At 33.4% G+C, this 27,540-nt stretch overlaps 1 protein-coding gene across 1 annotated transcript; it reads right to left on the reverse strand.

The window, feature by feature from the left end:
* Positions 1 to 11,205: 11,205 nt before the first annotated feature.
* LOC140883113 (rho GTPase-activating protein 5-like) lies at positions 11,206 to 13,789 on the reverse strand. The gene is made up of 5 exons (XM_073289447.1): positions 13,279 to 13,789; positions 12,656 to 12,776; positions 12,413 to 12,532; positions 11,995 to 12,225; positions 11,206 to 11,775 (listed from the first exon to the last, which is right to left on the reverse strand). Exons 1-5 carry the CDS (start codon positions 13,632 to 13,634, stop codon positions 11,308 to 11,310), a joined length of 1,296 nt encoding a protein of 431 aa, XP_073145548.1. The 5' UTR covers positions 13,635 to 13,789; the 3' UTR covers positions 11,206 to 11,307.
* Positions 13,790 to 27,540: the final 13,751 nt, after the last annotated feature.

Below are 27,540 nucleotides of genomic sequence, written 5' to 3' on the forward strand. Positions count from 1 at the left end.
ATACAACATGCATCAGAATATTTTAATGCGTAAATAACAACAAAAACGAGCATCAAACAAATCAGGGATAATTATGCCCAAGTACTAAGTACTTGCGTGGTATCTCAAGGAAAAAATATTCACTAGAAAAATTGCAAATCGTTTTACAAAAACTCAATACTAGTGAATGTTATGAAAAACCTGTTCTAAAAAAAAGTAAGAAAACAAAAACAACTTCCTAACAATACACAAAAAACCACAAAGTATGAAACCAAAGGAAGTTGGTCCTGAATGCCAAAATTTGAGAAACCCGAGAAGATCTTCTACTGAGATATCTTCACAGGTTTTCGACACTTCAAGGCAGTTCAGAAAGCGTAGCAACCTTCAACTCTTTTCCAGTAATAAAACTCCTCTCTACTCTTCTGTATGTCGCTCACTATTTCTCTATACTTCTCTACACTGCTTCTCGATCTGCTCTCCTCTTTAAACATGAGAAATCGGCATAGATAAGGTAAGTAAATTAAATTAAAAGATATATAAATTATTTAAATGAGAGATAATATTTTTTACCATATTTAAAACAACCAATTTTATTTTAAATATAAGAATGTTATATCTTAACAAATTAGTTTTAACCAATTCCTAATTTAAAATATATCACACACGTAAAATCACAATATTAATTATTAATCCTAGAGAGGCAAAACACTTAAATATAATCTTTTCAAAACATGAAAAGATATCAAGAAAATTATTCCTTTCAATCTCTCTTTTTTTGTCTTTCTGGACAAGACACTTAAACACAACTTAGCAACTCCCCCTGAGTTTTAATTTTCATAACTCCCCCTGAGTTGATCTATCGAACAAGTTCTCTCCCTGAATTTGATCTTTTAATTTCTAGTGTTGTCAAGAGTGTCGTCAACATGTGCACGCAACACTTACTAGATACCTGTTTAGATCAAACCATGTTATGACACAGTGCAATGAACAACACAACATAACATAGTAAAAATAGATATTATATAGCAAAGGAACTAAAGAACTAAACAAGAACAAGTAGAGTAAGAACAACACAAACACAACAAAAAAGTTAAAACTGATTGCTCTCAGAGCCACCATCAGAGCCATTGCCTTCTCTATCAGAGCCAAAGCCAACTTATTCTCCCTTTTTTGTCCAGAAGAGGTACCCACACCATATATTGAGCCAGTAAGGCTTCGTAGTAAGAAATGTCAGCTTTGGCTTGTAGAATCTTCTGTTCAGCATGCACCATCTGGGCTTGGATAGAAGTCAAGTCCAATTGGAGAGCTGAAGTGGAGGGGACTGAGGTAACAGTTACAGGGTCAGTGTTGGCAACATCTGGCACAACATTTGAGTCTGTCCGAGGAAGATCCAACTTTCTATGTCCCCTGAGAAGAGCAGGTGCAAGCTTCAGGATTTTCACATCAGCAGATAAAGGTTCATCATCATCTTTTTCAAAACCTTGAGATACCAAGATGGCATATATCAAAGAAATAAATGGGAGCTTGTAAGATACCAATCCACAGTCTGCATATTGTAGAACTGTAGTAAACACAAGTTTTCCATAATTAAACGCAGCTCCAGTGCATATGGAAAACAACACAGCAGCTTGTTGTTTGGTGACACTGGTGAAATTTGTGGACGAAGCAAAGTCTTGACTGAAGTTTTGTGGAGAATAGAATACAGAGAGGTAAGAGTTGCAGCAGATAGCTAGTATGGATGAGCAGGAAAGCGGCTGAAACTACCACCAGTAATGATAGATGTGATCTCATCCAGAGTAGGTTTTACATCTACTTTCACATCAGGTGAGTGGAAGAATCCATTGATCACAGCTGGATTGAACTAAAAAATTTGACCCCTCACAAAAACCTTTCCAAACTTAGCAGACAAGGGGTTTTTAATAGCTTCAGTCAAATTAGTGTAGAATTCCAACACTGGTTTTTTACAAACGGGACAGCAGATTTTTGAGTTGGAAAAACTTTACCATATTCTGAGAGTTGTAGGACTCCAGATCAATGTTGTGCACTTCAAAGAACTCACGATTGGAATAGTGTTGTCAATCGTCTACAGCACTCTTGGTATAAAAAGAAGATAAGAAAGACCGACTTACTAAGTACTCATCATCCAGGATGTTGTCAGGAGTGTCATAAACATTTGGCTCAACATCTTCCTCTGAGGCCGATTCCTCAGATTCATCTTCTTCATCAAACTCCTCACTAGAATCAGACGAGGAACTATCAGACAGTGTAGGGCGATTGTCGGAAAATTCTTGGCGATTGACTCTTCTTCATTATCTGAGAAGGCAAACTTAGGTTCAGCATTCTTGGTTCCAACTGGAGGAGTAGACACAGATGCATCATCGACGGAATGAGGATCATCAGACGATCCAATTTCTTCATTGGATTCAATAGGAACATCGGAGGGTTTTGGATTATTTGGACGAGCCACGATCTCAAAATCTCCATCAGCGGAGTCATCACCAGAGGAAAATTTAGTGTCCATAAGTGAGAGACGTGATGGTTGTCCTTTACCTCGAAACCTCTTCGATGGAGTGAAGTCGGGATGGTACCCCGCTTGTCGCTTTGATCTTCGAGTCATTGGTTTCGAGGGGGAAAACTTCCTTTAGTATAGAGAGATCCGGCAAATTTCCACATCCAATTCATTGCCTAGATCGCCTGGTGCAATTGATTCAAGTGGAATTGATTGTTCAAGAATTGGAACCAGAGCACCCTTAGATTCCAAGTGTGGTGAGGAGAGTGTTGGCTCGTCTTTCCCAATGTCTCCCTTGTAGCCCATCTCAGTGCGGATATCATGCGTATCAAAATTTTTCCTGCCATCAAATTTGAAAGATATAGGATTGGAACAGAGGGATTTATGCGAGAGAGAGAGAGAGAGAGAGAGAGAGAGAGAGAGAGAGAGGGCCGAGATAAAATTGTAAAAGTGAACTTGTGGTGAGGGTGAGCAGATAAAAGAGATCACAAAAGATTCTGATGATAAGAACAAATCTAAACAACAAACCCTACACCTCCCAATCATTCGACCGCAGTAATTGTTCCCTAGCAGTAAGAATTGCTAACGATGAAAAAAAAATTGAAAACACTTGGACAATAAAATTGTAGAATTATGGCAATAAATCAAGTCAATTGATATTTACCAAATTTCCATAAATAACTCCACATCAAAATTAACTCCACTAAAACACTTTCAATCAATAAACAATTCAAAATATTAGTGAATAGGAAAAATCACTAAATTTTGTTTATTTCGAACTTCGAGCTTTTCAGCAAGTTATAGTCACCATAAGATAAATATGCATGTCCTAGTAATGCCTAAAACAAAATGTAACAATGAAATAAAATGCTAACACAGAAAAATGAATGTTTACAAGTGAAGTGTTATCTACAATATTGGCCACATCTTACAGTAACACTCAAGTTTTCAGAAATTTTTCTCATACATTCAGCCATTTAGAATTTTTGCTACAAAAGTGGTAGCCTGCACACTAAAGGAACGGTCTTCATAGGAATCCTTTAGGTAGTTTTTTTCCATTTTCTTCTGATTTTCATTCAAGTTTGATGATCAAGATGATTGTCATTGAGATATTCATCAAGTTGAGCTTCTTAATTTGCAAAATCACTTTTCACATGGGACAAGTTCATGAAGTACACGATCATCCCTCAACTACTTAGTGATTTAGTCAGAAATCAAAGAAAATATAAGGCTATAAAAATGATTTTGCACATAACGGAGTGTATACTGATCAATAGTACAAAGTATCAAGAACTTCACAAAACAGTATAAAATTCATGAATGCAGTATGCCTAAGAGGTCCAAAAAATGTTCATGCATGTTGGGTGTTGTCCCAAGTATTGGCAACACTAGAGACAACATCTATGTATGATTACAGTGCACACATCCTGAGAGACTTTCCAAGGTTATAAAATCTCTCGAATATCAGCTAATTGGTTATTAGTTCCAATAAAATCCATACAGATCATGCATTTCTCAACCAAATCTCGAATGAAGTGACATCGATTGTCTATGTGTTTGGTTTGAGAGTGTTGTACTTGATTTTTGGATATATCAATAGCACTTGAATTATCATAATATACTATGGGAGTTTCACTTTTAATGTCATAATCCTCTAACATTTGACTCATCCACAGGAGTTGTGAACAACAACTTTCAGCTGCTACATATTCAGACAGTGGAAAGATATACACAATTTTGTTTTCTACTATACCAAGATACTAAATTGTTACCCAAGAAGAAACAACCACCCATGGTGCTCTTTTGCTCATCAAGATCCCCTACCCAATCTGCATCACTAAAACCTATCAAATTAGTGTTGGTTTTTTTGGTGTACCATAAGCCCAAATCTAAAGTTCCTGCCACATATTTAAAATTCTTTTCACGGCTTTAAGGTGTGTGACCTTTGGGTAAGACTAGTATCTAGCACACAAACATACACGAAAAATGATATCTGGCCTAGTAGCACTCAAATACAAAAAACTTCCAATGATTTTGCGATGGAGGGTGTTGTCAACACCTTCCGCAACATTGTATCTACATAGCTTTTCACTGACCCCATCGATGTTCTCATATGTTTAGAATTATCATTCAAAAACTTTTTCACAATATTTCTAGCATACTTGCTTTGACACAAAAAAATATCATCACGCATTTGTTTCAGTTGTAACCCCAAGAAATAACTCAACTCACCAACCATGCTCATTTTGAAAGTAGAAGACATACACTTAACGAATTCATTTACAAGTTTTTCAAAAGAATTACAGAATATTATGTCATCTACATAAATCTGGCAAATGAGAATATTACCTTGACCTTTTTGCACAAAAAATGTCTTATCTACCTTACCTCTTTTGAATCCATGTTTGAACAAGTAATCTGTTAGCCTTTCATACCAAGCACAAGGGGCTCGTTTTAATCCATACAGAGCCTTCTTCAATCTATGCACATGATCTAGATGTTTTAGATCCTCAAACGCCTTGGGTTGTCTCACATACACCTCCTCACTTAAAATACCATTCAAAAAGGCGATTTTCACATTCATTTGAAAAATTTTCATTCCCATATGACATGAAATGGCAAGCAAAAGTCAGATAGGCTCAATGCGGGCTATAGGAGCGAAGGTCTCATCAAAATCAATCCCCTCAACCTGCGTGTACCCTTGAGCTACTAACCTAGTATTATTCTCACGATGTTTCCTATTTCATCGGTCTTATTCTTGAAAATCCATTTTTTTTCAATTACATTTCCTTGATCAGGAGAAGGTACCAAGCACCAAACATCGTTCCAAACAAACTGTTCTATCTCTTCATGCATTTCATTGACCCAGAATTCATATTTTAAAGCTTCAGTTACATTTTTGGGTTCAATTTTTGCTATAAAGCACGAATATCTTACCTGTGAGAATATGAAGCTCATGCAAACCAGTCCAATCATCTTCCTGTAATCCACTTTTTCTTTCCTACGAGTTTGCATCTTTCCATGTATATCTCCAATAATATGTGAAAATGGATAGTCCTTTTGGATTTTGCTTGGTATATTATTTCCATCTTCATTTACATCACTGTTTTCCTTCTCAACATCATCAATGGTCTGTTCAGAATCTTTTTCTAGTGGGGTTAGTGATCATGTTGTGTTAGATGTTGTGACATCTAGGACAAATATGAACTTTCTTGTGGTGCAAAATTTTCCAGAAGATCCTCAACTTCATCTTCAGTAGTCTTTCTTCTAAGATCTGCAAAGTCTTCAAATACAATATTAATAGACTCAAAGATTGTTTTAGTTTTTAAGTTAAACATCCTGTAAGCACGAATATTTAAGGCATAACCCAAGAACAAGCATCTATCACTTTTAGAGTCAAATTTTCCAAGGTGATCTCTATCATTTAAAACGTAACAGACACACCCAAATACATGAAAATACTTAATGTTCGGCCTCTTTCCCATGAGAATTTCATAAGAGGTCATAGTAGAACCATTCCTCAAGTATACTCTATTTGAAATGTGACATGTTGTGTTTAAGGCTTCTGCCCAAAAACGTTTTGAAATGTATTTTGTACTCAACATCACCCTGGCCATTTCTTGTAAAGTTCAGTTCTTTCTCTCAGCAATTCCATTATGTTGGGGAGTTTTAGGAACAGAAAATTCATGAAAAATACCTTTTTTATCGCATAGTTTAGCAAAAGAAGAGTTTTCGAACTCCTTACCATGATCAGTGTAAATTCTGGTTACCTTCAAGTTGTGCAAGTTTACAATCCTTGTAAGAAGTTTCTTAAAGACGTTAAAGGTGTCTGACTTTTCCCTTAGAAAACTTACCCAAGTGTAGCGTGAAAAGTCATCAACACAAACAAATGAGTATTTCTTACCTCCGAAGCTTTCCACTTCCATTGGATCCATCAAGTCCATATGAAGAAGCTCAAGACAACGTATTGTCCCGAAGTGTTGTAACATCTGGTGTGACACCTAGTTTTCTTACCCTTTTGACATTCCTCACACACATATGGAGTTCCAGACATTAAATTAGGCATACCTCTAACAACATCAAGCTTACTTAAGTTCTTCAGTGTCTTGAAGTTTGCATGACCCAACTTTTGATGTCATGGGTTGAATTCATTCACTTTTGTATGCCTACATGCTATCTCCTCTCCTAGTTGGTAGCAATTATCGGATGATCTAATACCAATCATGACACACATGTTAGAACTACAAAAAACATTACACATTTTATTATCAAACATCACATACAAATTATCATCACAAAGTTGGCTAATGCTTATTAGATTTGCAGTTAATCCTTCGACATGTAGCACGTTGTGACTTTTAGGAAGTCCAGCAATATCCAGTGTGCCCTTTCCAACAATATTTCCCTTTGATCCTCCTCCATAAGTAACTTTTCTTATTTTTAGCTCAACATAATCTGTGAGGAATTTTCTTGATCTTGTCATATGACGAGAGCTTCACTATCAAAGTACCAAGACTCTGAAACATTAGTTTTCAAAGCAGTATAGATCATATAATAATGAATATCAGTTTTTGGTACCCATCCTTTCTTACAGTAGATATGTTCTTAGGAATGTTGTGGTAGATGTTGGGCAACACTTTAGGCAACATCCGAGGAGTAGACCATTGTCTGTAGTTATCTTTCATCTTAAAGAAGTAAGGTTTGATATGACCAGGTCTGTGGCAGTAGTGACACACAAACTTGTGTTTTCTTTGGGGCTGTTTTTGTACAGAGAATTGCGGCTTTGATGAAGGCAGATTATTCGTTGGAACCTTTTTGGATGAGCGCAATGAACTGATATTTTCCTTGACAAACACAGTAGGTTTTGAAGTCTCACCAACTTCAAACTTACTATTTTCAAAATCTAGTCATGTCTTACCATCTCTACCCATCATGAGTATAGAGTCAAGCTTGCTTTTACTTAAGTTTATTTAGGCTAGTGTTGTCATGGCTTTCCCGAGCTCTTTTTTTACCGTAGATAATTCTAGATCCTTCTTACTCAAAATCACCTCAAGTGTGGATACTGCAGCCTTCAAGTCAGTATTCTCCTTTGAAAGAATAATATTCATCTTGTTTCTTTTGATCCAGTCAGTATACAACTCTTCATATAGATTTTGCACATCTTCCAGAGTCATTCCTTCATCATTTGCATATGGATTACTCAAGTCATCAGTAGTTGAAATATTTAAACAGACTGACCTTTGGGAGATGTTGCGGCCATGTGTTGTTATACCTGTGACAACACTTAATGGATTGATTTGCAGCAGCTTCTTTCTTTCCATCAATGCAGACATAGATGTGTGACTTTCTTCCTCACTCTGTTCTTCATCCTCTTCAGATTCTTCATCACTCAAAGATGTATTCATCCCTTTTCGAAGCCTATTTGCACATTCATTGGCGTAATGACCATAGCCTTGACATTCATGACACTGTAGAGTGTCAATCTTCTTAGCAGTGAGCTGAATTTTTCCTTAAAGCATGAGTCGAGGCTTTCCATGAGCATGGAACTTCTTTGGTGATTGTTCGGGCCTGCAGATTCTCAATGGTTTATCAGATGTGGGAAGCATTTGATTCTTGAATTTCTGTTCAGTCTTATTTGTCTTCCTCATCTTTTACATATAGTATCCAAACTTCTTGCTTATATATATGAGATTGATTCATCTCCAAATCGGATTCATTCACATTGCGCGACAGTTTAAGAAAATCGTTGAAAGTATCATTTGTAATTTAAAATGCAATGGTTTTACCTTTTTCCTTTTTAATGGTTTTACCTTTTTCCTTTTTCTGAACACTTGTATTCATCTCATATATGCGCAAGGAACTCATCAGCTCGCTCAGTGAGAGTGAGGAAGTATATTTAGATTCTTCAATCGCACAAGTCTTCATGTTGCACTTTTCTGGAAGTGAACGAAGAGCTTTATTTACCAACCTTTTGTTCGAAATCGCCTCTCCAAGATTGAACGATTCATTCGCAATTTCCTCAGCTTTCGATCATAGTCATTTACGGTCTCATTCTCTTCCATCCTCAGATTCTCGAACTTGGAGGATAACATTCTCACCTTTGTTTTTCGAACACTGTCTGTACCTTCATAGTGCATCTGAAGATTGTCACAAGTCTGGTTAGCACAAACACAATTAGTAATTAAATCAAAAATATTAACATCAACAAAAAAGAATGCAACATTCAAAGCTTTAGAGTTATAATATGAACTTTGTATTTCATCCACAGTCCACTCAGACTCAGGTTTGATCCTTATATCACCATCTCCATCTGTTCCTCTGGTTGGAGACCAACCATCTAGAACACGCTGTCATGCTCTAACATCTATGGACTTAATGTAGATTTTCATCTTTACTTTCCAGATTCCATAGTTGGTTCCGTCTAAAATCGGTGGTCTGAGTGTAGCACTCATGTACGGGGTGTCCATTTTGAATTACCTGTCAAAAACAAAAAATCTTTATCAACCAGAACCTCACTTAGTGTCGTCAAGAGTGGGCTCTGATACCACTTGTTATGGTGGTTTTCTGCCCTTGACGTGAATAGACACTATTACAAAAATCAGATTTTAAAAGATGTTGTCTCTAGATGTTGTCAACATTCTAGACAACATGCAGCGAAATAATTTAATGCGTAAATAACAACAAAAACGAGGAACAAACAAATCAGGGATAATTATGCACAGGTACTAAGTATTGCACGGTGCCTCAGGGTAAAAATATTCACTAGAAAAATTGCAAATCGTTTTACAAAAACTCTATATTAGTGAATGTTATGTAAAATCATTTTTCTCAAAAACAAGTGAGAAAAAAAAAACTTCCTAACAATAAACGAAAAACCACAAAAGTATGAAGCCAAAGGAAATTGATTCTGAATGCCAAAATTCGAGAAACCCAAGAAGATCTTCTACTGAGATATCTTCACAGGTTTTTGACACTTCAAGGCAGTTCAGAAAGCGTAGCAACTTTCAACTCTTTTTCAATAGTAAAACTCCTCTTTACTCTTCTGTATGTCACTCAGTATTTCTCTATACTTCTCTACAATGCTTCTCGATCTGCTCTCCTCTTTAAGCATGAGAAATCTGCATAGATAAGGTAAGTAAATTAAATTAGAAGATAGTTACATGATTTAAATGAGAGATAATATCTTCTAACATATTTAAAACAACCAATTTATTTTAAATCTAGGAATGATATATCTTATCAAATTAGCTTAACCAATTCCTAATTTAAAATATATCACACACGTAAATCACAATCTTAATTATTAATCCTAGAAAGGCAAAACATTTAAAGATAATCTTTTCAAAACATGGAAAGATATCAAGGAAATTATTTCTTTCATTTATGATCTTGTCGAATATCGTCTAAGCTTGAACATACTAAACAAAACAAAAGAAAAAGAAAAAAACAATCATCTATTTGGTAACCCATGGTCATATTAATTCGAAACCAATCCCCAGGAACTAACATTGCTTTGATCATTGCCAATTGTCGGATTGTGAAAGCGTTGCACCATGTCTTTGCTAGACATTCATCTCCGATCTTCGTCCAAGGTTTCTTTTTGATGCATTTTCCCTCATCACCAACAACAATTTTCTTCCATTTCTTCTAGATTTAGTAGACATGGTTTCAAAAGTATTTGTTTGATGTGGATTTTAATGATCCATAGCTTAACGTTTTGCTTTTACATTCAGAATTATTTTCTTACATATATTTTTCCAAAAAAAATTCAATTATCACTATTATTTCCTGAGAGTACTTCATAAATATTGATTACTTAAAACATAAGTACGCAATGATCTAAACTATACTATACAATAATGCTTAAACCCTTGAGAGCAATTAATTTGGTCATTTTAATATATTAACAAAACTACCCCTTCTTTTATTTCAATAAAACTTATTACAAAATCTTATTTTACTAAATCATAAAAATATACTACGTTGGTTATTTTAAAAAAAATTATTATAAAAACTTATTTTACTACATTATAAAAACTATACTGTATACCTTGGTCGTTTCAATAGATGGACAAAAATGCACATTCTTTCAATTCAATAAACATGATTTTACTAAATTCTAATAACAACCAAATGATTTGTTAATCATAATTAATGTCTTGAATGTATTCCCAAAAAAATTTAAATAACTTAATATTTGTAAAAATAGCTTATTATGTTAAAATTATGTGCACGTTAATTATCGCGTGTGTAGCCCTAGTAAAAATTATTTATGTCTTTATATTATCAAATTAATATAAATTGCAATTGTGGCTTAAAATATCGCTCTTATAATATGGATCCATTCTCTAAAACATATTTTTTAATCTCCAAAATAAAATTAATTATTAATACTTTTGCTAAAAAAATATTTTTTCAACACATTTTCAGAAATAAGAATAATCCCGGGCTTGATGTAAACTAAAATGATCTAAAGCTAACCACGTTGGAGAAGCTTCAAAGTAAGATGAAAATATAAATTCATAAAAACAAATAAAATAGTTTATAGCATTATATTATTTTTTTCCTTTCCAAAAAGCTGTATACATAATTTTTTAAATGTTTTGTTAGAGGGACTATTTTTCAATGAAAAAGGTAAAAGTTTCACATATCATAGGTTAAGGGGGAGCTAGCATGAAGCCAACTTGAAAGCAACTCCAAATCAAATGACACTCCAATATAACATAGTTGTTACATACACAAAACCAGATCGAATTTAACGAAACGAATAAATCAAGTGATCAAATCTGCCATCTGAAAATCGAGTCGTTTCTTGAGCTTCACCTCCAGGTCCCCACTTGTTCTGTTTGCGAATTTACACGTACGGTTTCTTCAGAACGAATAACTCGTCCTGGAATGCTTTTTCTTGATTCTTTCCTAATACCATTTGAATTACTCCGCCTCGATCGAGTCACTGCACTTACCTTGACACCTTCAAGAAACTTCAGACCCTTTTCATCAGGTAAGATGTTCTCAATGGAACTTAGAAATGTATGAGTTCCGTTTCCAGTTTTCGAGTCAGCTTGAGGACAAAAACTGATAGCGTGATTTGAGGGTGGTTCTCTGGCCTCGAAATCTCTCGGCTTTGGCATGATTTTGTGGCAATCTTCATCTGAAGGCTCGAGTTGGGGCGTTGGACCGACTTCTACAGAATAGTCCTTTCTTTCTCTCAAGGTTTTAAGAATGAGAATTTTGAGAAAATTCATCACTTGGACCGCATACATCAGTGCAGTGAGAGGATCAGACATCTGCACCAAGAAATAAACATCAATCTTCGGACCAAACACGACACAAGCATTAAGAAACACGAGCCTATGACGGTGGACTCATGACTTCAGAACCCAATTTAATTTCAACCTGAGCTGAAATTTAAATATCCAATACACACATGGATTTCTAGTTGTGAGCTCGTATCCAGACGAAACTTTCATTTTACATTGGATGCAACAAGGGTAATCACGGGTCACCTGTGTCATGTTCGGAGCGAAAACCACAGCGATGTTTCGAGCATTCATTTTGTTCAAATGTTCCATCGTAGCAACATCCGCCATGAGATTTATCGACCAATCCAACAGCGCAGCGTCGGTTGGTGGAAGTTGCCTCACAAGCTGAGTGTACTCATCTTCAGACCGTGCCTGCATTACAAGATCCGTAGACAAAGAATCTAACACTCCTGTAGGAAGTTCTCTAAACCAAGCCTGCGACAAATCAACATTTAGCTAAAATACATGTTGCAAACAATTTATTGAGACAAAAGTGAGAGCAAATCTTTCAAATTAAATCATCTCAAACATAGAACCATATCGAGCATCTTCCGTGATTGAATGCAAAGAAATGAAACTGCCGGATTTAACATGCAAGATTTCCGGTGAAGTAGTATAGTACCTTGATTAGACCTGCTAAACAATGAACATCAATATCATCTGGAATTACTCCATTGTTTAGTTGCTCCCTCACATACTCTTCCCGACTGTTTTCGGGATTAATTCTAAAGATTCCTTCCATCTGCAGATTGGAGTAAAAGAAGTCAGGTGGCCTTAATTTGAATTCATCTATAAAATACTTGGATCAACATTCTTTTCAGACAATGAAACAGGCAATTCGAAAAGAATTGCCGGCCCGTATTACCTTAAGGCCACCTTGTGAATACAATCGTCCTTGCATCATCAGTAGGATCGAAGGCACGCAGTTACCTCTAGAATCGAATGAAAGTTGCATGGACTCCGTGGAAACTCCAAAAACTCTCGTACTATATATGGAAGAAAATATCAGTCCATAAACCGGTACAAGTTCATGATGACTCCTACTTCATTTCGAATCGACATAAAATTTCAATGCCAAGAATCCAGGTACTAAAACAGAGTATAACAGATACGGTTAGATTTATTTCCAACACCAGGAACATTTTTATGTTATTAAACTACAGAGTCAAGCAACCTTCAAATCTGCAAGCATCTGTTTTTCTTCCATGTGATCTATTTCAAGTGTCAAATGTCTATTAGTACATATACATTCAAATGAAAGAACATATATATGGACTATTTTTTCTGCAGATTAATTCAAGAAAACCAAAGCACCCCAGATGTTTCTTGCCACCCCAGGTCAACTAATAAAGAAGTAAAAGAACCCTAAACTACAAGACGAAAAAAACTATTACCATAAAGTAAATTTAGAGTCTTTACTCAACAAATGGCAAACATATAAACTAAATTTCAATAAAAACAAAAAGAAGAAGAAAAAGATGCACCAACCTGGCACTGGGAGGCATCCTGGGGACTTGAGGTTCAAATTCAACAGGAAGCCCAAGAAACCCATTGAATCTATCGAAGGTGACATGCGCAACATGCTTCACATTTGTAGGCCACCCAATCTCCATCATATGCTTCTCCTCTGCCCCACTGTTATCACTACTACAACCCACCAAAGATTTCCTGAAAACGGTCACCAACACAGCCAGAACAGACACCTGATCCTCTTCTTCTTCTTCTTCTTTTCCTCGTATTTGTGTACAAAGCTTCTCGTTACGGCCTCTGTTTCTTCTGGAAAAACCACCAATGGAGCCAGAAGATGAAGGCAGATGTTGTGGGGAACGCATTAGCTCCGTCATGGTTTTCAAGTTTTGAAATGTTGGTAATGAATGTTGTGTGAGTTTCAAGATTGGGTTTTTATGGGGTTTGATCGATGGACGACAAGAAGTGGCAGGGTTTGGTGGGAAGCTTAATTCTTGAATTTAGTGCGTGGGGATTGGATTTTTAATGGTGGGTGGGTGGGATTAATGCACTAAAAAATGCTTAGGATTGAAGAGATATGGAGCTGATTTTTGACGTTCAAATGAATGGGAATAATTTGGCTTCGAGTCTGATTCAAGGAAAGGTGGTATTTGAACATCATCATCTTTCTTTCACCTTCTTCATTGCTATATATACACACACAATATTGTTAATTAATTGTGAAAATATATGTATATGTTCAATGAGGGTTGGCAAATGGATTCATTACAAGTACTTTTTTGTATGATTATCGTCCTATCATTTATTGGAATCGCAACACACTACATAAACTCTTGAACTAAAATAATAATTTGCAAACCGCATTGAACGGGATAAATTGCAAATCGAACTTTTGGTTCATAAAGTTGGTGCAGATGATATTTTTATTTTACAATGATAATTATTGAAAGCCAATATTAAAAGTCGATGATCTGTAGCCCAACTATGAAGAAGGAATATTTATATTGAAGCCAACTTTTTTCAAAGTTTCAAAAATCCTGAAAGGTAATTCAGAGAATAAAATTTTGATATAATGGCTTGTAATTAATAATGTTATAAAACAAGGCAACGTCTATTTTCTTTACAAAAATAAATGGAATCTTGAGTAGCACAAAGTGGGTACATGTAGCAATAGTAGCTCGTTCATTAAATGTAAAGTAAAAGTAGTAATCCGAAACATCCGATAATATATACTATATATATATTTGTTTATTTATTTGTGTGTGTGATGTTGATTTATGTGCCAAGTTGAAGCAAATTGAAAGCTTTTTGCATGAATTAATGGTAAATACCGATATATAGCATCAGTGGGCACCTGCAGGTAGACGGCTTCAATAAATCTTCAGCGCTGGTAGTTGAGCATTTGTATTACTGGGAAAATTATAACTTAGGTCATGATTTGAATGATCATATATATCGAGTTCGAGTATCTTTTGAGTCCAGTTCGAGCTTTATGCATGGTCTACATTCGAGTATTAATATTTTCTTCTAAAAGTGATTTCATAAGACTCGGCTTGATTTACTCTAAACTTACTGATGTTAAATTTAATTATGAAGATTCTAATCTTGTTCGAACTTGGCTCGACTCAAAAGCGGCGCTGCTCGAGCCCGTACGTAGTAAAACGAGTGCATTCATAATTTGGCAACATTTTTGGGTATATATATATATATATATAGGCAACAATTTGTGAAAGTATTTGTTGTCACATTTCATATTATCTCTACTTATATGTCGATGACTTGATCCATTGACATTTCGGCCCTAGCTAGATTAATTTTAAATGAGGTATGAAGTTTAAAACTCAACTGTAACAAATATCTAGCTCATTCAACTAAAAAGAAAAAAATATTATCTGTTAGTGTATATATATATGTGTGTATACAATGTAGATGATTGGATTACTTATATCTTATACACATATACTTGACCTTTAAAAATAACTAGTATTTCACCTCGTGCGATGCACGGAGTATTAATATTTTAATAAATGAAAAATTATTATTATTTTTTAGAATATATATCATAAAAAATTTATATCAAGTTTATAATTAATATACATATAAAATTGATTTACTAACAATAAATATACCAAACATTCATAACGATACTCTTTTAAAAATGAAAAAAACGTAATATTATATAAATTTTTTTATATATTTAATATGATAAATATTAGTGATAACTAAACATATAAAAGTAACACAACACTCAAAATAATAACATAAATTGAATAAAATGATAGATAATTGTATATATTTTAATGCATCCTATATTTTTCAGGTGGGTCCAGCCATAACATCGATTATCTTAAGCAAAACCTAATTATCATTTATAGCATTTATGCAAATTTTAACATATATAGGGGCAAAAAAATTTAACTGAATTGATAACATACAAACATCCAATCAAATTTCAAATTTGAACAAAAAATTGGTATATTATCATATATAACATTTATGAAAATTTTCACTTATATATATGAACATAAAATTTAACTGAAATAAAAAAACAGCGATAATATACGATCAAATTTCAAATTTTGAACCGTACATTGGTACATTAAAAATTTTTAAATTTTGAATCAAAAATTTTAAAATTTTGAAACATCGGATAAATTTTGAACAAAAAATCATGATATAGAAAAAAAATTTGAAACCTAAAATATTGAAACATTCAATAAAATTTTAAAATTTGAAATATCCAATCAAGTATCAAATCTTGAACCGAAAAATATATATATACAATTAATGAAAATTTTCACACACGTACATAATTCACTGAAATTAAATTAATAATATTTCAAATAAGTATTTTAAATTTTATTGATAATACTTATTTATTTAATGAATTATAAAAATTCTTAAAGACGGATCAAATTATTTATTACAATTTTGTTATTATTTGTTGTATAGCTGATAGTTATTATTGATAACATGTATATGTTGATCACGATTCACGCATGCAAATATATTAATATTATTTTGTTTAATATTATTTCAAAATCAATATATTCACATAAATATATGAGAAATAATTATGAATGTATTATTTTTTTAAAAAAATACATCAATTAAATAACAATAATAATAATAAGAAAAAAATCGATAAACCTAAAATAAAAAAAATTAATAAAATATTATAATCGATGCAGATATATTAAAAGTTATTTTATATTTTCAATGTTCTTAATTTCAATCTCAATATGAATTTGAAAAGTTTTGAAATTAATTTTATATTTGGTAGGTGAATATAATTAATGGAAAATTTTGCATATATATAGGCATAAAAAATTAACAAAAATTATCTCATATATATATATATATATATATATATAGAGTTTTGCTATCATGCCCACCCACCGTGCCCACATAATGTGCCCACCATGAGGTAACACTCAACTATTGGACGCACAATTTATCACATCTAATAGTTGAGTGCCACCTCATGGTGGGCACATTAGGTGGGCACGGTGAGTGGGCAGGATAGCAAAATTGTATATATATATATATACATTTATGAAAACTATATGTAAGCATATATAAATGTTTTAGGTTGTGTCGTAAATTTTTTATTATTAATTTGACATATATATACACGATATTTAAATTATTTACGATATTTTTGGTAAGATTAATTTGTATATGGACACAATAAATCAATTAAAATTAAAAAAACAAACATTGATAAAAGTAGTAAGTATAAATTTATTTTTACAAATTTAACCAAAAATATTATTAGTATTATTTGAACCGAATACATTATCTATAACCTTAATCATCATATTATTATTATTATTTGAACCGAAAACATTATCTATAGTTTTAACAAAATTTCATCCATAATTTTCATATATAGTAAGTATGTTTTGGCGAAAAGCAACTATATTTAGTAAAAACTCTGCTTTTATATAGATATATAGATTATACGGTTGTGCTACATGTAATATAATATAATTCAACAAACGTAAATACGATACAACTAACAGATATCTCATTCAACTAAAAAGAAAAAAATTTTATCTGTTAGTGTATATATATATATATATGTGTATACAATGTAGATGATTGGATTCCTTATATCTTATACACATATACTTGACCTTTAAAAATAATTATACGATACAACTATGTTTTTTTGAGATACAAATAACTTAATAGAAAAGGAGTGTGCAATTTTAAATATGAATATATGATATAGAAATTTATTTATTTATAGATATTTTTTATTTAAAAAAAACCATTTTTTAATATCATATCAACAGTCATTAATAGTAATTCTAACATTTTGTTTCTTTCGAGAATTTACAATTTTTGTCAGTTGAATATAATGAATATCAAACACAATTTTTTTTTTAAAAAAAAATTTAGAGGATAAATTATAACTATTTCTTGGCTATTTTGCAAATTAATGATAAATTAACAAATAATATATTAGGTTTTTTTTTAATTATTATTAAGACAAATTAAAGGCGTGACTTTATTTTTGGTTGGGATAGCAACGGACTGTTGACGATTTCCTAACGAAAGCAGATTCGGAAAAGCAAAAGTGTCATTCATTTTTCCAACGGAAAGCTCTTTCAGCACAATAAGCGTGTTTATATATACGGTTCGAATTTTGAACTCCCAACGGTCTACAATTTTTCAAGCCCAATTTGGCTAAATTGTATGATAAAATCAAATTATTCTTACAATCTGAAATAAAATCTTATATATATAATATATATTTTAGCAACGAAAAAAATGAATTTGCCTATTTTTAATGTTTTATTCCAGATTGAGAATTGATTTATAAAGGATCATTATCGTTTGGGTTTTGGATTGATGGATTTGAATTATGGATTTGAATTATAATTTATTATTCACAAATAATAGATCAAATCTTAAATTCATATCTTATTTACACGTCAATAATATAAAGTAAAAAAAAAAATATAATTATTAAATAGACTTGAAATTCATCATAATTAACATAAAATATTATATAAACAAATAAGAGATTTGTAAACAAAGATACATAAAATGGAATCTATCGATCCAAACGCATGCCCAGTTTGCCAACCATATAAATCCCAAGCAATTTTTCGATATTTAGTGGGAGAAATGTTTGTGGTGTTGAGACGAATTTGCGCAAGAAACGAGAATTACGTAGTATTGGGCCTATTGGACCCCTTCTAGCATGTCGGAAGCCCAAACTTGGAACTCATTCTTACAATTCAAAATTTACGAAGGTTTTTATTTTACATTTTTACTGAAAAAATTATCCATCGAATAATATTTTTTTTTGTATTTTTCAATCATGCATATTCGAAGACATAAATTTGAATCGCAAGTTGTTAATGTTCATTTTGCAAATAAAATATATAAATTAGTTGAAGTTGTGCAATGAAAACATATAAATTCATTTGTTTGTAATGAACTTATTATTGACATAAACTAATTCAATAAATCTAATGATAATTGTAGTATAGCCAATCGTTCCATTCGAGTGCAACTTTTGTTAAATCAATCAATTTCAAATATTGGATATTTGAAATTTATTATGCTATGATTCTCAAATAGCTGGGATCTAAATTAAAATAGTCACGAAATCACCCGTTACATCAATTCAACATTAAATATCCAGATATAAATTTCCTGCGTGGTTTATTTAAATCAATAAATTAGCTTTATAGACTATCAGAGATAATAACGAAAACATTTAGAGACAGGGGCTGCTCCACTCTTAATTTTTTTTTTTATAAAAGTACTATAATATTCTTAAATTTAAAATAAAATTATAATTATGAACATAAATTAGGAACCAAACACGAAAATACAAGAGAGAGACTATAAAAATTAAATTAAGTTTCATTGTTAATGTGTGCAAAGTGACCCGAAAATTTGTGATTCATAGCCTTTAAATAATTGAAGCCCAAACACTAAGTTTTTAAACCTATACACAACTGGGTTTTAAGGTTTTTAAACCTAAAAACAAATTGTTAAAGCAAGAATCGTTAGCTTATAATTTTTCTGAGTTTGACTTTGATTTTACCAGTCGCAACAACTGCAGTGAAGTGAAAATTTTTTCGGTAAAAATTATTACGAATATTAATTACTTATATTGAAAAATATATATTTTGTAGTTTGTCTAATGAAGTTATTATTAATTATTTTCAGAAAAAAAAATCAAGTCATAAATGGTAAATTGTAAGTTAAATTTGAAATCTAACAATATTATTTAAATTTCAGTACTATATTTAACTGTTATTATGTGATGATAATATATACATATATTATATATAAAATTTGAGCACCTTAGAGTGAGGACACAAAATTTTATTCCGAAATTGTCCCTACACATTATAAATAAGTAAATTTGAATTTATGTATATATATATATTTTCATATATTTTTCAACTAACTATTATAGATAGGATCGGATAAAATGATAAGTAATTTTTAATTTACTTTTATAGTATTTTAGAAACGAAAAAAGTAATAATTCTAAAAATTATTATAAAAAACATATTATTCGTATAATATAAATATATTATATTATTTTATACACACGCAACGCGTGCGTGCGGTTATGCTAATATATATATATATATATATATATATATATATATATATATATAAACAGGGACAGATCTAGGAATTTTATTAAAGGGGGGCAGCCGGACAGAACTAAAGTCACAAATATATATGTGACTTTAGTTCTGTCCGGCTGCCCCCCTTTAATAAAATTCCTAGATCTGTTCCTGTTTAGAGAGAAAGAGAATCATACATATATATATATATATATATATATATATATATATATATATATGTGACTTTAGTTTTGTCCGACTGCCCCGCTTTAATAAAATTCCTAAATCTGTCCCTGTTTAGAGAGAAAGAGATTCATACAGTTTACATTATAAGACATTACATATTACTTACGTAATATAATATTTTCTTAAATCGTCACTGTTTTTTATGGTAAACTTGAATATATTATTATATGATATATCATAAAGTTCAGCGGTTCATGTTAGGATCACCAACGCAGAGTCTCCATACTAAACAACGGGTTGACATTGTTGGAAATAGTATCCTTAGACATAGTTTGGTATATAGGATAGGATAAATAACTGATATACAATATAAAGATAAATCAAGGATAAGTAAAATGATAGGATACTATATTAAATGTTTGGTATTATTTTAATAAGAGTGAATAAATTTATATATTGGATTGTAATGACGAAATCAACCTTACCATAATAAATTTTATTTTTCATTGTTATTCAAGATCTTGCACATGCATAAATGTAATAATTAAATTTGGATTTTTGTAGTATTTTTTTTTCTTGTATTAAATTTATCACACCAAATTAAAGGGATACATAGTCCACTTGTAGAAGCATTTATCACGGACTCATTGACTTATCATGAGCTTTTTAAAAATTTACCAAACATGATATGAGAGAGGATAATTTATTAATCACTTATTTATCAAGTGTACCAAACTATGCCTTAAAACATTGTAACAGTAATTCGTGTTTATAATTAATAGAAGCCATATTTACGATTGAATATATTTGTATGTTATTGTTAGATCATCTGCATTGGTCCGTGTTCAAATGCGATAATCCACCTTTCATCTCTTCAAAAAATATGGGTTTCACATGATACATACTTATTATATTAATATTGTTGAAAAATTTAGTTTTGGTATTTACAAAGTCTAAAAGAAAGCCAAACTAATTGAGCAACTAAAAAGCGCTAAACTGATATTCGGAACTAAACTACGTCATCATCAACGACCGCGCTCAACTGGCTAAGGGATGAAGTTTACCTAGCTAAACTGAATCCATCAGCTTACCCTTGCCAAACTGACTGCATCAGTCTATCCTCAACAGTTTACAACCTTGCCATTTCTGGATAAGATCATCCGTACTCTGACAACTCTGCATAAGGTAGTGCCGCGATACTAAGGGAATGTCGGCTTCAAAATTCATTGATGATAGTGACAAATCCAACGGGAATAATTTAAATCCTATCTGAAGGACAATTTGAATTTATGACCGTTGGCAATCCAAAGGGTATAAATAGAGATCTTAAATCCTAAAAGCTTCAACGCTCAAGATTTGATCAAGGAACTCGAAGCACAAACACCCAAATGTTATTCTGATCATTGTAGGATCATTTTTGTGCTAAGAATTTCGAGTTGTATTCATTCTGTTCTATTATCAGTCTAGGACTGAAACTGAAGTGTTGTACTAGGATTTCTTGTTTAGGCAGTGTCCAAGTCCTAAACTGGATCAGGGTTTTGCAAATTGCTTGTAAAATTCAAAGTCTTCTAGTGAAATCCTTCCGAGGTGGAAGAAGGGGTGACATAGGAGTGTTTGAAATCTCCGAACATCCATAAACAATTGCTTGTACTATTTCAGTTTACTCACCTTCACCACACACCCTAAACTGATATTCACTCAGTTTTTTAAATATGCAGTTTGACATATTTCCGCACATATTTTGTTTGTCAAACTACATCTGACATTAAGATAAGCCTCGAACTCAATCACTAAACCGATCGAGTTCAATATTTCCTTCTAAACTTCTTGAAAGCATATTCACCCCCCTCTATACTTTCAACTGATCCTAACAAGTGGTATCAGAGAGGTTCTTATCTTATTCTTAAACACTGTACCAACATGATTTCATTTAGAAAAATTCCTATGTTCTCAAAATAAGACTTTGATGATTGGAAGATTCGTATGCAAGCACATCTATCAGCACTAGATGATGACATGTGGTTTGTCATCATTGATGGACCTCATGCAATCACCAAGATCAATACCGCTATAACTTTTTCTGGAGGTAGTCCACAGTACATTGAGAAACCAAGAATTGAATGGACTGCTGAAGACAAAAAAAGGCAAATCTTGACAATGTGACTAAAGATATCTTGTATAAAACTCTTGACAAGAATACTTTCAGCAAGATCAAGACATGCAAAACCGAGAAAGAAATTTGGGAGAAATTGATTCAACTCTGTGAAGAAAATGAACAGACCAAAGAAAAAAAACTGTCTGTTGCTACTCAAAAATTTGAAAACACCAGGATGAAACCTGGTGAATCGATGACAGAATTTTATGAGAGAGTAAGAAGCATTATTATTGAGCTTAATGGATTGGGAAAGACATATCCCAACAGAGAAGTCATTCTCAAAGTTATTCAAGGCTTTCCCAAAGAATGAGATGTGAAGACAATGTCTATGATGAAAGAGTGGGTGCCCGGTGAGCCAACTTGTGGCTAAGGGCTTTGATGACTCTTTGTATAAACAATCTTTTGTTTAATATAATTTACACTTTTATTAATGGCAATGACTTTATCTTTCTTCATATTGTTATATTGTGATATACTATTGTTGTTTTGATAAAGACCTTGAATATACTATAGTGTATGTAAGATGTGGTAGAACATGAGGATGTCTATCATGAAACACATCTTATAGTCACTGTATATTCTAAACTGTTCCTAGTCGATTGAGCCGTCCGTTAATAAGGATAAGGATCGCTCGAGATTGAGACTAGCATTTGCGATGCAGAGTACCACGTTTCATTGGTAAGGAACATAGAGATGTTCGAAGCATGCAAATGGATATTCATACGATGAATGATCGAACTACCCTATCCGGACTTTCCAAGTGGTTATCACTTATCGAGTGGATAAAGTCCGCGGTTTTGGTTGTACACCATTAGTCCTTACTACTTGAAATATCATTGAGACTCTATATGCTAGTACTGTGCTTTGACTCGTTTACCGACTCTATTGGGGTCATCAGGTGTCGGGATTGGGTACAGTTATAACACATATAGGAGTCGATGCTTTGTTGTCAAGGATTCACCACATACTTGCGAGTGTGGATATCCTATGTGATCTGAGGAGATATTAGTGTGACGAATCTCTGGCCAGAGTACATGATGTGTTTTAAGAAATGATTTCTTAGTAGCACATGCGATGTCACTATTTGATCTTCAAGATGTATTACATAGTTATCGAATCTCGAACGACTCTCGATTTACCAATGGTTGTTGATTCGATCGGGATATATGGATGAAGGGACCGTACTGTACGCTAACCAAAATCTATTGGTTCTTGCAGGCACTATCAGTGATACCTAGGGAATCATGGGGCGATGTTGCTAGGCGCTCTTATCATGATTCGATGGGCAAGTCGGAAATTGTTGTTCCGAGTCACAAGGAGTTGTGAGCCCACGGCTATCTGTATCCCTGAACCATTGAGGGTCACACAGAGTAATGGATTTTTAATCCCCGTTGAGATAGTTAAATTTAAAGAGTTAAATTTAATGAACAAAGAAGTGGGACTTCTTATTTAAGGGTAGAGGAGTAAGATTTCCTAAAATGACATAGGGATGGGCATTTTTGGAAATCACTGAATTCGGATTCAGAAAAATTTATCTTGACTTTAAAAGATGCAGAAATGGTTTCTGTGAACATTGGTGAAATTGGTTTATCAATCTGAGTCACGATGAATTTTATATTAATTTCTGAACATGCGGGCTTTGCTTGTCAAGCTTGAACTTATGACTAATGGGCCCTAAGCTATTAGCAGCCCACATTATAAATAAGTTATTGCAGTACAGAAATTAAACAACAGAGGTCACAAAATATTTTTGAAAACCATAGCCTTGTTTTCTCTGAAGTGGCCGCCCCCCTCCCCTCTGCTCGGGAAAAATCCAGCCTGTGAATTTTGAATTACAGTCTGGTTTAACGGATCAAATTCGTTAATTCTCTTCGTAGAAACTTCTGATAGGTTTTCTAGTGCAATCTATCAGAGAGATTAAATCTCTGTTCGTGGACCTGATTGAAGAACAGTTCGTCCATCAGTTCCTGGGAGATACAACAAGAGCAGAGCAATCTGTTGGTGTCCATAATCTCGATTCGAGATTGGAGGTAAAAATTTATAATTGTTATTTAATTTTTACACACACAATTTAATCGTAAAGTTTTGATACCCATTATGGAATCGTTCCATATAAAATTTTTAAACTTCCGCTGCACCGGGTATCAATTCTGATTGATCTGATCGCCGTTCTCCAACAGTGGTATCAGAGCCAGGTTGCTCAGATCAAGCGATTAAATTAATCGATTGTACAAAAATTTTTTAGCCTCGGTTTTTTGAAACAAAATAAATTTTTTTTTAAATTAAAAATTTTTCGGGAAAAAACACGGGCAGCGCACGGCGCTGGGCAGCGACGTGATCGCTGCCCAGGGCAGCGCTCGGCGCTGCCCAGGGCAGCGATCGTCGCTGCCCTAGGGGCAGCCGGGCTGCCCGGCCCGAGCCCTTTTGGGGCGCGGGCAGCCCGGGAGCGTCCCGGGCGGCCCGGGAAAAAAATAATTTTTAATTTTTAAAATTAAAATTTTAATATGTTAAAATTCTATTTTTGGTCCGATCAAAAATTGTTTTTGATTGGTCCACGAGGCGTCGGATCAAATTGTTCGAGTCCGAAAATTTTAAAATTGATTTTTGGATAAATTTGAATTTTTGGAAAATTTATAGATTTTATCCGTTAAATCAGATTTTATGAAATTAATTATTTTTGGTACAATTGATGATAAGATATGATCTTATGGAAATATTGAGTAAAATATGATTTTATGTATAAAATTGGATTTTATATGTAAAATATGATTTTATTTGATAAAAAGATAAAATATGATTTTGTATGTAAAATATGATTTTATATATGAAATATGATTTTATCCTTTTAATTTAAATTGCCATTGCATGTTATCCAATAAATTAATTTTGAATTAAATGTTATTGGATAAGGATGATCGATTGCCATGACCAATTTTGTAGGTGTATGTTAGGAATTTACATTTTTCTTTATTGTTGTTGGATTTATTAGTGGGCCTGGTTTATGGCCCGTTCCCACCCCTTAAAATGTATCCCCTACTTGTCATGGTTATTTATTGTAAATACATTAGACTTAGTGGGAGATGAAGATTTGAAGATAGAGGTGGGCCCAGCAGACAATAAAGACTGAAGAAATGTAAATTGGAAGCTCAATGTAATAGGATTGCATTGCATACCTGCATATTACCTAGGATTGGACTAAGACTCGTGATTGGCAACCACGGGTCGATTAGAAATGGAATCGATCATCCTATATAATATATGATATTATTGTTGTATGCATGTTTTAGACTAAATTGTGTGAATCCGGCAAGCATACAAAATTTTAAAATGATGAGACAAATTTTCAAAATTAAAATCCCTTATTTTAAATATGATTTAAAATTGATATCAAGATAAATAAAGAAAATTTAAAATTGTTTAAATGTTCCTACCTTTCATCAACGATCAATGTATGAGATGCTACCCGCGGATACGGTCCGGCTCATATTATTGGGGGGGCCCGTTCGTCGAAAAGCTGTACATTGGATCGACACATGTTGTAAGTTGGGTGGAACTCCCATGGGATCGGCTCATATTATTGGGGGATCCACATGGCGACCGTCCATCACAACTTAATATTGATGGGTCATCTTGACATGTCACAATAAACGGCGTCATATTATTGGGCCCTTATTGGACATGAGGTAAAAACGTGGAGGTTGCTTTGGAAGCAATTGGGCTCTACCTTTTGAAAATTATGGTTGGCTGATATTATTCGGGACCATAGTTTGTCAATTGGACTCCATGTTCTCACTAAGGAAAACAGTTTCCCGTTTTCACTAGAGGGTAGTGAAATCGTTAAAATAGTGGGAGTGAGATTCATAAAATAAATTTCGCCTATTTTATGTCTTAGTAAATTTATTAAACAATCACTGATATTTGTCTGTTTCTTTTCAGTATTTCATAAAGATGAATTCGCGTAATCCACTTTTCTCTATCCTCGAACAAAATAAACTGACTGGCGCAAACTATACGGAATGGTTCCGTAAGTTGAAGATTGTCTTGACTTCGGAGAAGATGCTCTACGTGTTAGAAAAATCTCCTCCGAAGGAAGCACCAGCTGACATAAGTCCGGAAGATTTGGCCAAACTTGATACATGGTGGGACCATGATATCAAGGCCAAATGCTATATGCAAGCCTCGATGTCTGATGAACTCCAGAGGCGATTTGAGGACACCGTGAATGCTGCTGACATTCACGTACAACTCAAGGAACTTTTTGGGGCTCAATCGAGAGCTGAAAGGTTCGCTACTGTAAAAGAGCTAATGACGTGTCGCATGCGTGAAGGGACTTCGGTCCGTGATCATGGGGTACGAGTGATTTGGCTCATACAGAAGTTGGTAATGCTTGATTTGGTGTTGGAGCATGAACTCAACGTGGACTTATTACTTCTATCTCTTCCTTCTTCATTTGACGGATTTGTGGTGAATTTCAATATGAACAAGATAGAGGCCTCCCTTGAAGAGATGGTCAATATGCTTGTAACATATGAATCCACTTTAAAGAAGGATAAACCGGCTTTTTTGGTGGGCTCCTCTTCTTCTGCTAAGAAGGGGCCAAGTACAAAGGGTAAGAAACGTTCTGCCCCACCCAAGAAAACCGAACCCGAGAAGAAGTACAAGACAAAGGCTTCAAACATAGAAAAGTCCAAGGATGTTTGCCATTACTGCAAGAAGCCCGGTCATTGGAAACGTAACTGCAAGGAATATCTAGAGCAGTTGTGAACTGCGAAGGGTATGTTCTATATTGAAATAAATGTTTCACTTAATACTACTTCTTGGGTATTGGATACCGGATGTGGATCTCACATTTGCAATGATTTGCAGGTGATGACAAGAAGTCGCAGGCTTAGAATGGGTGAGACCCAGCTGAGGCTCGGAAATAGTTTCAGAGTTGAAGCTAAAGCTGTGGGAGATGTTTATTTAATTTTTCAGAACGGTTTTAAGTTACTTTTGAGAGATGTTTTATTTGTTCCAGATTTGATTAAAAACATTATTTCTGTTTCTATGCTTGATAGAGATGGTTATTCTTGCAATTTTGTGAATGGGATTTGCAATATTTACAAGAATGAATGTTTGATTGGAAAAGGACAACTTGAAAACGATCTATATAACTTAAAATTAAAAGACGTTCCAATAAATTATGTTGATAAACCGGTAACAACAAAAAAAAGGAAAATCGATAGTCAAAACCCGGCAAACCTTTGGCATGCTAGGCTAGGTCATATTTCCTCAAGGAGGATGAACAAGCTAGTGGGAGAGGGCATGTTTGATATGTCTGATATTAACTCTCTA

Source organism: Henckelia pumila, chromosome 2 (assembly GCF_033568475.1).
Source record: "Henckelia pumila isolate YLH828 chromosome 2, ASM3356847v2, whole genome shotgun sequence".
NCBI lineage: Eukaryota > Viridiplantae > Streptophyta > Magnoliopsida > Lamiales > Gesneriaceae > Henckelia > Henckelia pumila.